The 11500-nt window shown below is 39.1% G+C and overlaps 1 protein-coding gene across 1 annotated transcript in view; it reads right to left on the bottom strand.

Annotated features, from left to right (window-relative positions):
* Positions 1–10812, bottom strand: part of LOC114062300 (GPI ethanolamine phosphate transferase 1-like) — a gene marked incomplete at its 5' end in the record, with an annotated part of 73114 nt that extends 62302 nt beyond the window's left edge. The window contains 4 exons of the mRNA XM_027893579.1: positions 1533–1573; positions 5467–5583; positions 9328–9458; positions 10658–10812. Coding sequence (XP_027749380.1) covers positions 1533–1573; positions 5467–5583; positions 9328–9458; positions 10658–10812 — 444 coding nt within the window. The remainder of the gene's footprint in view (positions 1–1532; positions 1574–5466; positions 5584–9327; positions 9459–10657) is intronic.
* Positions 10813–11500: the final 688 nt, after the last annotated feature.

Consider the following 11500-nt stretch of genomic DNA (forward strand, 5'->3'; position numbering starts at 1 on the left):
ATATAATGGAAAGAACTAATTTCATATTTACAGTTCTAAGCAGTACACTGGATATACTGCTCTTCACAACACTCCTTATCCCATGCGTCCACAGTGCTGATTACTCCCCCTCAGAGGGTGTTTCTGCACATTTGTTTGTGTCCAGTCAGCCCTCAGAAAGGTCCTTCAATCTACATGAAGGCATCTCATGAAATAAGTTACCGTTACGTTCTACTCATGATGATAAACATTCCCTCTCATTAGGTTTATATTTTCCTTTAATACAAACCTATGCACCAAAATTCTTTGTTTCTCCAGCATAAATCTGAAGAAACTACATTGAAAACAAGGCACTGCTCCAGACTCGGATCTACTGTGCAAACTCAAACCCATCATTTGTAGATAACAATACACATGTAGTGTAATGGTAGTCAGAAGCCTACTTTGCTATTTTTACCCATAGTCCCACATGTACTACAGGACAAAATCTCTGTCTTTGGGAACTCCATCATCCAGGACAAAGCAACACTCAAGACTCTTCTATACAGTCTCAAAATAACATAGCTGTAACTCCTATCAACCTTGAGAGGAAGACTGATCTCTAGTTTTACACTAAGGCTTTGCTGAAAGCAGTTGATCCAGAACAGTGCCAACTTGAACCTTACAGTGTGAGTTTATTTCCCTTGTTTGAGCCAATTTGAAATCTGTTATTTGTGTATTGGTTTACGTAGGACAATAGGTAGTAATAAGAACCATGATTTTAAAAGGTTTGGCTGATTTAGTATCAAAGCATAAGTTGTCCACTTTTTTTTCTTCCTTTACAGCACTAATCGTCTAAACTGCAAAGTGCCTGGGCCATAATCACAGATCCTATTGAAAAATAACACAGTTTAACACTATAGCAAGAAATGGTTTTGATTCAATAATAACAGCAATTTCTGAAAAAAAGTGACAAAATACAGACATCGAATAGACAGGTCTGAAAAAATAAATCAAACATACACATGGCTAACAAGTGTAGGAAAAAGCACATAGTAGATGCTCACAAACTTGGGAAAAATGGTTATCAGACCACCCTTTTTTTGTGTTTTGCTAGGCACCTTCATAGGAGATACTGAGGAGGCTCAAGTCCTGCTCCAGAGTATTTTCCAGGTAAAAAGCAGAGGGAAAACATCACAACTTACTTCTCCCTCTGAAAGCCTGTCAGATGCCATTCAAGTTATTTCTGGGTAACTGGCACTGAGTTGGAGGAGGACCTGCTATATTGTACTGCATCCCTTCTACAAAGGGTATGATCACCTAACTAAAATGGTGCAATAATGTATCTTCAGGAGAAGAAGTTGTATGTTGCTGCCACATGTGTCAACAAGCAGTTTAAACTTACCCTCACTATATTCAGTATCAGTGCAGTTCCTGTAACTCTTAAAGTAACACATGCTAGGGAAATGGTATATCAGTGTGATCATTGATTCAAATTAAATTAGCTTAAATCACACAAAATCAATAATTTAAGGTGAAAATTTATGAACTATTAAATTAGGTATGTTCGATACCTGATTGACATCAAGCCTCTTCAAGTTCTCCAGCTTCCATTCTGCAAGAAATAAAGTACATGAACAGCTAATCTACACAGATTTGAAAGGGCTAATTCCATTGACATTTCATGCCTTGTTGCCATTTTCTGTAAAGTATTGGTACTAAAGAAAATCATAATTTGACTTTAGGATGCCAGTTCAAGAAGGTTACAGATGGAACTCAACAGGCAGAAACAACAAAACACATTCATTTCAGTTCACATTTTCTTTTATCCAGCAGGATAAATTGCTGCTTGCAAATCTCTGACCTAGATCAGTTGAAGAAAGGCCAAGGGTTTTGGTTTTTTTCTCTCAATACAGTGATGTATTACCTCCTGTGCCAAATAAAAGAATTAAACTCAGGTTTAGGAGATGGGCTGTTAAATCTCTTCAACAGTTTATAAAAAAGATTAACCCAAGGTCCCAAATGTACTGGTACAGCGTAGTGCAAACATATTAGACCCTAAAGCTGTGGTGCATCACACCAAAAGCTAGTTCAAAAGTGTATTTTCCTGCTCTCCGTTGGCCTCTAGGGAAATAAAGAGAAAACTGTCTGCTTTCTTTGGGGGTGGAGAATTATTTAAAAACAGAGTTTAGCAAGATTTGGGTTTTTTCTTTCATACATCTACAGTATTGAATATGCCAAACTTATTTCCAGCAATTTGTTTATACCACTGCTAGCTTTGGGGATCTGTGTAGAGGTCCACTATGATTCGGTCCCAAAAATTCCCTGAAGAGCAGCCATGTACCTTAACAGTAGTGAGACATACAGCTACAGCAAGTTCCCATGGCAACACAACAGAGGTATTAGAAGCATTAATCATGAATTGTGCTAAACTCACACTAAAATGAACAAGTTCACTTCCTTTTGCTTCCTAGAAAAGGGAAATGGGTTTATACTTCTACAAACAGACTCTCACCCATATTTCTATTAAATAAATGCATTGCTTGCTTTCCTTTACATAAGATTTTCTAAAGAAAAATGTTGAAAAACTGTCTATGCATACACAAAATGCTAGAGAAAACATCTAGCTTTGTCAAAACCTTTTTCATCTCCACTTCTCCTATTCAGATATTTTCAAAGACAGAATTGAAAACGTCTGCATAGGACCAGGAGCTGCAGGACATTGAGCCCAGGAAATACGGAGAACTGGGACACACCTGCAGAGAGGCCAGTCTGGGCTGTACTTCCAGGGGTGAGGTGCCTTGGCTTTACATGCTGCCCACACTGTTTTACGATTCCAGCTCACTGTCTAAGTTTCTTATACGGTGCTCAGTTTTCCAACCAATTGATTAGAGGGTTTTTTTGCCTTTATCCTGCCCTGCTTTTACTGCAGCCCACTGGGCTGTCAGAGGCAAACAGTCCAGGGGAAACAGCAGGGAGGTGCCAGTTCAAGAGACTGAGGATGAGACTACATGAACCAAAGAAAATCTCACAAAGGACTTCACAGAGACAAAAACAGTGGAGGGGTACGCTTGAGCTTCCTCAGCTGTGGCTGCAGCTCTGCTGCTGTCCTGCTGCAGAAGGTTGCCCCTTCACTTACAAGCTTCTCTGGACTTGCACCCCAAGGCCATCTGTTAGTCCACGAGGAGATGAAAAGTAGCTCTGTATTCTCCTTCTTTCTGAAGAAGGCTCAAACCAATGGCCAAATGGGTAATATTTCATGTTGCCCACAGGATGCAGGGCTGCCACAACAAATCTTTCCAAGAGGATTGCCTGACCAGGCCTGAGGGAAGGTAGAGCACAGGTAAAGGAAGTGATGAGGAGAAGGCTGTCATGCCAGAGCAGACTCTGTGCCCTTCTGGCCATCCAAGGAGCACATTCATCCTTCTATGACAAACTGGACAGGCTAAGTCCTGCCTGTTGGCACTGCCTTTGGCACTACAAACCCTCAATGGCAATAATGAGAAGAGAGACAATTCACTGAGCTGCCCACAGGATGTTTGCACTGAACAGAGCATAAGAAGTTTCTCAGCATTAGAAATATTCTGTCAATATTTCCAGGAAGTCTTAATTCAGATAAATTAGGAAGGATTGTCAGTAGATGCAAGAATTTGTAGTAGCTCTGCAACTACAAATGTAAGCCTGATACTCGCATTCAACAGCAACACAGCAGTCTTGAGGACACTCTCCTTCCCTGCACACAGTCTCACTTGCTTTTGTATGGAGCAGGAAAGGCAGATTCAAAGAACATTTCAAGAGCACTCTTTTAAGCATCTTTTCTTTTACATGTTAGCTTTGTGAAAATATCTGGTATTGTAACTTAATGGAGTAGCTGAACTGTATTGACCTGTGAAAGCACCAAGTGCCATTTCAGCAATTTTTTCTTTACTTCTAAGCTATGCAACCTACGAGAAGCTATAATGTACAACTACAGAGAGAACAGTCACTTTTTAAGTGATAACTGATACTTGCTACTCAAACAGAGATTCAAACTCCCAAGATAGTCAGAGAGACTCAAATCTCCAATAGAGATCATCCATGACAATTAAGAATCTATAAAGATAGTGTCTATACAGACCAACAACATGATTGACAGCTGGGAAGCTGCAGAGCAAGTCCACAACTAAGGGAGGAGTTTCTGATGTCTGCTCTGGTGTTCTTGGCTATTTGTCTGGTTGTTTGGTTTGTTTTTTGTTTGTTTATTTTTTAAAAATCAGAAGGAAAATACAAAGCAGGTACAGTAGGGTGCAGAACAATGTCCTTCTTTAAGAAAATAGATATTTCCTAACAGAGGAAGGCCAAAGAGCTTTCCCTATTGTGCACCTGGAAGTCAGCTCAGTACTCATCTTTTCTGAAATGCTCTCACACCCTTTTCAACAACTTTAAGTCAAATGCTGTGAATCAAGGACACTGACAGATGTAAAACTCAACTATTACAGATCAACCCTTAGATGTCAAGTGTCCTTAGAAGTCAAGCAGATCAGCCATCACAGAAATCAAGATCAGTTGGTTTATTCTGTGTTTTTTTTTTTTCTTGCTTCAACTCATTTTCAATCTTATCAGAGGTATCATAGTTTTATAGCAGCAGTTTAGCACAAAGAGTGAAATGTTAGTATAGTCTATATCTGAAAAGTCCCATTTGCTTAATCTGTTATCAAATACCTTCTCAAGAGCAGGACGAACTTAAAACCTCAGGGTTGAAGTAATTTTTGCCTGTTTTCTCTAATATAGCTTGACAAGCAATTCAATAAAATAGAAAGTCATTACCTCATTGCTCGTGAGTAACAACCCAAGACTCAAAGCATCTTAAGAAACAGAGCAGGCTACAAGAATGGGGCACATAAAAGAGGAAGAGCTTGCACAATTTAATCACATATGGCTCTCTAAACCCCTCGATATTTCAGTAAGCCAATATTTATTAGATTATGTATTTTAAATAATAAAAATTTAATTTAAAAAAAAATTATTCCTAAATAAATTACAAAGGGGAAAAATACCAGTAAAGAGTCATAGCTTTTCATTGAGAAAAACTGTTTACATTTCCACAAGAGCTACAAGGATGCAAGTGAGACAAAACAGCCCCTGGAAAGTCCCCAGGGTTGTACTGTGAAGCTAGAAAAGAGTCTTTGAAGCTGTCAACTTATCATGTTTCTGTACAAATAGCTTTTAACCTCTGGGAGTCTTCCTAAGAATTAAGTCTCCTCTGGAACTAAGTTTCACATGAATAGCCTCCTGTTCCCAAAGAGAGAAAGACTTCAGTTCTATGATTAGAAAAGAAAACTGACTCTGATATTATCTATCCAATTTTGCAGTATCCTGTTTCAGCATACTCTGTCTTTTTTTTTTTTTTTTTTTTTTTTTTTACACAAAGCAAGTCATACTTACTGGACTTAGTGGAACAGAAGTCAGTAAAGATCAACACCTCTCTTTCTAACAAAATCTTGAGCTTCAATTTTATGTTTTACCTACCTTTCAAAAAATTGTCTTCAAAGAACTGGGATGTAACCTTCTGTGGATAATTTATTCCAGCACCCCACACAATCAGTGGTGTTAAAGTTTCTGAAGGATGACCAGCTCCATGGGATCCTAAGACACACCAAACATAAAAAAAAGTATAAACTTCAAGACACGTGCTGTAAAAACAAACAACATCTACATGCAACAAAAAATATACACACGAGTACTAAGTTCTTGTTACAGCAGACATACTAATATCCTGTTACAGGAAATCTATTCCAGCTTCACAGTTTATTTTTTGCTACTAACAATAAAGTTATAATAAAATAACTAAATTCAAGTTGCAAGTTGGGAAATCGGTACCAGTTAAGTCATTATAATAATTATTAAGTCCATCTATGAAGATAGAATTTGAATATTAAAATCCCCAAAGTGTTAACATGCAGAAACTAAAGCCATAGTACTTGAAAGCCTCAAGGTGTAGAGGAGTTACCTGCCCAAAACATATGCCTATCCTGAGCATCCCACCAAAACCAGGAATTGTTAATCTCAGTAAAAAGAACCGATCTCTGGTTTCCCAATAAGAATTAGACTTCCATTTCAAAACCAGGAAGCAACATGCATTGCAACTATCATCCTTTCCACTGTGATACAAGTTCATTTTTAAGGTTTTAAAGCCTAGGAGCACACTCCTTAAAAATTGATAAAACATGACTTCCTTCCCTGGGGAAATTGATTCCCTCCAGATTAACGTATCAGCAGCCAAAAGGAGGAAGCTTGAAAACTATGACACCTCAGCAGCAGTTGCACTGAAGCAGGAGCCACACAACCTTGAAAGGAACGCTAGCCATTAAACCCAGTGGTTGAGGTACCACATCACTGAGAAAACCCAGCCTCAAAGGGAATAACATTGTTATACAAACCATATGCTGGTCACTGCATGGTCTACGAGATTATACATGTTCTTTATATTTGCATAGACACACGCTCCTCCTTGTGTGTGCAAATATATATTTAATAAATACAAAGGACAAAGAAAGCACATTGTTGAATAGCCTCAAGGTCGTTCCCAATTTCATACCCCATTCTGTCCTTAAAACAATCACTATGGCAGAGCCAAAGTGCCAATTCTGCTTTCTTTAAACAGCCTTAGGCTTAAGAACACACAGGTCTGGGAATTAGATTCCTGATGTTCTTAAATCCCTTGGAGGGCATTCTCTGGGCTTAAAAGCAGCAACAACTGCTCTTCTTTGCAGAACTTGGAAAAAGAGCTGATGGAGAGAGCACATCCTCCATCTTCCAGACATGAGTTTTTTCTTTCTGTTGCAGGAGGAAAGGGAAATTTTGGTGAGCTTACATTTTAGCCAAGTCACCAGCTCCATCAGTATTTTACTGAGACTCTGCCTCCATGAATACTTCAAGACAGATACAGTTGAGACAGGCAACTGTATCCATTCTCTCCCTGTTACAAGAACCAGGTTTCAGCCTGATCTGAATGATAAGAGGGGAAGAAAAATAATTATTTTCATCTGGGTCTGGTCCCTGCTCCACCCCTCAGCACCCTCCAAACACACCTTCTCAAGAGAAAGGGAGGGAAAGAGTGCTGTTGTTTAGTTGTCTGTTCTCTGATCCAGCACATCGTACAGTAGTACTCGTATCAGGATTATAGCAGGAAGAAGTGGGCAAGGTGAGGGTGGGTATGGAACTGCCTACGTTAGTGGTCAGCAGTTCCATTTGACATCAGCTTAAAGCAAAACCATGGAGTCAGACAGAGAAAGTAAATGACTTCATTGGTCTTTGCCAGCAACCACAGATTCTTTATCATGTCTAATCCAGAATATGTTCTTCTCCCTAAAAGGTCCCCCCTGACATTCTAATGTTTAATTTGTTTTAAAACTGGTGCGCGTCCCATTCTGCAAATAACCACTGAAAGGCTGCAGCAGTTGGTACACTACAAGTTCAAATAAAAGCTACCGAACTAGCCTTCAGACTGCTCGCTATGAGCCTGAGCAGCATCTCTGTGTTTGCTCTTGGACTCACTAAAGTCAGCTTTAAAGTTATTAACACTTCTGACAGACGATCAGGCTTTATCTTGGAGGCAGGAAGAGATGACAAAAAACCATGACAGACCAGTGGTTCTCAAAGCCTGAAGAGGTACTCCTATCACCTTTTATTCCCATTTCAGAGGATCCAGCACGTAATGAGAACGCCCCTACAGCAAACTCTGGCAGTGAGGAAGGCCAACAGCACTGCAGGCTGTTAACAGGGGCATGGTACAGGGAAAGGGTTATCCTTCTCTATTGAGTGAGATCACATCTAGACAGTTTCGGGCTCCTCTGGTACAGGAATACATCCGTCACCTAAAATGGTCTCAGGAGCACTTGCCCTGTGAGGAAAGGCTGAGGGACTGGGACTTGTTCAGCCTGGAGAAGAAAAGGCTTTGGGCAGGACAGAACTGAGCATCCTGCCTGTACCTCACTGTGAGAGGGTTTGAGAGAGGATGGAGCCAGGGTGTCACTGTGATGCATTGTGGGAGGATGAGAGAGAACAGGCATAAGTTTAAACAAAAGAAGTTCAGATTGCAGATAAGTAATAACTTTCCCCCTCGATGAGGACAGGCAAGCAGCAGAGCAGGTTGCCCAAAGGGGTTGCATAGGCTCCATCCCTTCAAGGTTGGTAAATAAAGCCCTAGCATCTGTGTCTGATCCCAAAGCTAATCCTGCTTTGAGTAGGTGGTTGGACTTCCTCAGGTCCCTATGATCACATATACACAAAATATATATATAGATACACCTTCATAAAAAATTATTAAATGATTACTTGAAACAGAAAAAAATATAGCAGAACTAAAATTTTTTTGCAAGTGGCAGTCAGCTCAACAGCAAGTAATATTCAAAGTGGGTTATTTTGCAATTGAGCAGTTGGTACTTGGGCTGATTATAAATAAATATACAAATATTTTTGTCACCTCTGATGACAGAATAAATCTGCATCCTTTCAATTGAAAAAGTTTAGGAGTTCAGACACAGAGTAAGATTAATTTTTCCATGACCATGCCTGAAGCCACCTTGATTCAAAAATATCACAATAGTTACAAACACACACATTGGAAGACAGACTTAGCACTTTCACTGGCTGCACACAAGGACAGGAGTATTTTTAAGGTCCTCGGGGAAAAAAAAAAAAAAAAGTCTAAATGAATTTACCATCTTAAACTCTTCTCATCTGCCCTTAATCTAGTTATGCCAAAATTGCCTCAGGGCATTTGGCCACTGCAGCCACACCTTTCACAAGTGCCCTTTGTGGGTATCTGCATGGTTGACCCCTGCCTCACTCTGTACTCTCAGCTCTTCCATCCAGTCTCCCAGCACCAGTCTCCTCTAAAAAGATCACACAGCAGTCCCATCCTTTCTGCTGTGCTTAAAAGGCCCAAATAAGCAAAAAGATTCTCTTCTCTCCCCATTCCCTCCCCCTGTCAAGTTTTTCACCAGAGCCTGGACAGACTTCGCACCTTTTCCAGGTGCTTCAGAGCACCAAAGTGAAAACTGTATCCCACATGGGCTGGACCAACTTTGCTTCTGGCAGCCAAATAACAGAGTCTCCTCCTGCTTGGGTTAGTTCTCTGCAGAGGAGGTATTCAGGTCTTTCTACCCTTACTAGCAGCCACTGAGGGAGTTAAACTTTACTTTACTGCCTTTTTTCCGTCCAGATATGGAACACAGCTGTCACAGCAATTTGCATGGAGTTTGATACGCAACCAACACTTAGGATATCAAATCAAAGCAGAGGCTCCAAAGCTTCTAATGGGACAGAGCTCTAATCACACTCCAGATGCCTAAAATCTCAGCTGACTCAGCATTTAAAAACACTCACCCCAATCTGTCATTCCATGGTCAGAAGTTAAAATAAATGCAGTTTTTCCATCATTTCCATAGAAATGGTCAATCATTGAAGCAATTTCTTTCACACCCTCGTCAACTTTTTTAATATTCTCCTTGTATTCCCTTGAAAAATAGGAAAAAATGTTAGATTCAAGGTGGTCATAATGCCCAGTCCTTTTATTATAGACAGCTTTATCCTCTACAGAAGCTCAAGCTAACAAAAGGCTTCCTAGGTGTAATATCTCTCCTCCTCTGAGTCTTATGTGAGATATTGTCACAGCACAGTTTGAAGGTTCCTGAAAACACAGTTTCAAATGGATTTATACTTCAAATATGACCTGTCCTTGACTTAAGACTATAATTTTATCACTCTCACCTATCAGGCAAGTTAAGGAGAATAAGAAAACTAAGAAATTCTGGAAAACTCAAACACCTTAAATTTTAAGTTGTAAAAATTACTTTAAGACAGTAACTAAATAGCAAATAAAGATCTCACCACACAGGCGCTGTTTTGAGATGGTTCATAGATCAGGACAACTCTTAGAGTTTTGTGGAATAGAGGCTAAATAAAAAAATCTACATATTTTTAGAAAGAGTGACCATGATTAATTTTCAGGCAACTAATTTTCTCTTTGGTGCTGTTGCTAAAGTCAGTTTTAAAACTCTATCTTCAAAAAAATCTTAACAAAAAAACATGAGACATATAGCAAATATGAACTTTGGAATGATGTAGGGCATCATAGTATGAACTTTGAAAGTATGATCATGAGAAAGACATAAAATCCTACATTCAAAGCACATGAAGAAGTGAAAAGAAAGTTCGCAAATAATGCATTTCAATCCAAACTGGTAATGAGAACTGTTAATCTAAACTCTTCTTTGTTCAAGAGTCATAAGGAAAGCCAAAGCATAATGTTGGAATTTGCAGCCATTATAACAGAGCTTACTGTTGCCTGTAAACTCAACTACATAATTTCAGCAATGGGAAATCTGAAAACTGTATCTATTTTATGTTTAAAACTGTCATTTCCTGCATATCCACTAGATTATGTGTTGGCTATAACTAAAACAATCTGCTAAAAATCAGACTCGAGTACCGGAGCGTAACCAGGTATACTGTATATAGCAAAAATTTGTGACTTCTATAGGTGGTACCTTAAAAAACAAAATAACCCAGAAAATTCAGAACATAGGTAATCACGATTACATATATGACCCACAACAATAACAGTCTTGTTTCTGGCTGGATAAATAGCACTGTTAAAGAAGTTACTGCTTGCATTTAAAGCTAATAAGAAAGGTATGCTTAATATCTCAATTACCTTGAGTTTGGCCGATGAGCATGTCCATTTGTGTCTATGCCTAGCAAATGTAGGAACAGAACCACTTTATCTTCATTCAGTGCAGAAAACAATGTTTGATTACTTCTAGAAGAATTAAAGAAGCTCTGCATGGAATAAGCCATTAATATATTAATCTGAGTAAAATGGAAAAAGGTAGTTTATTAAAACTAAAACACATCTGTTTTCATATCAAAATACTAGTAGTTATTAGAGTTAAAAAAAGGGAAAAAATAATTACTTCCCAATTTACTTCTTGGAGGATAACAACTATCCCTATAGCCAGTCCACAGTTTCAGCTTAATCTAGGGCAACACTCGAGGTGTCCTTTTTTTGTCTTGGGAGACTTCTCGTGCTTTTGTTTGTTAGTTTTGTTTTTGTTAGCTTTGTTTGGGGGCTTTTTTGAGTTACTGTAGGCAGAAATACCAGCTAATTGCATATCATCCCTTCTTTGCCCCCTGTATTAACACGACAAGAGCCATTCCTGAGCATCACTTATAGCTTTACATTTGCGCTCATTTACTGAATTTACACTGGAAGTAACGATCTCAAACACTCTTGCTTTGAAAGCAGGTATTGCAGGACTGAAATACCAAGCTACAACTTGTTCATAGAAACTAAAATAACAGAACAAAACATGACATGTTTTGAAAATACATGAACTACAGGACATACATCTGCCTTGCACATGTCCTACTTAAGCATCCCTGAGGCAGATGCCAGGGGAGGATTTTCCCCTCAGATGCAATGAGTCTTGACACAGCTATTCTGTGTTAGACCAGCCATATTACAGTAATGCAAAATGCAGGCAGACAGCTATTCCAA

Source organism: Empidonax traillii, unplaced genomic scaffold, assembly GCF_003031625.1.
Source record: "Empidonax traillii isolate 1590-97213 ecotype Southwest subspecies unplaced genomic scaffold, ASM303162v1 scaffold396:size1303734, whole genome shotgun sequence".
In the NCBI taxonomy this organism is placed as follows: domain Eukaryota; kingdom Metazoa; phylum Chordata; class Aves; order Passeriformes; family Tyrannidae; genus Empidonax; species Empidonax traillii.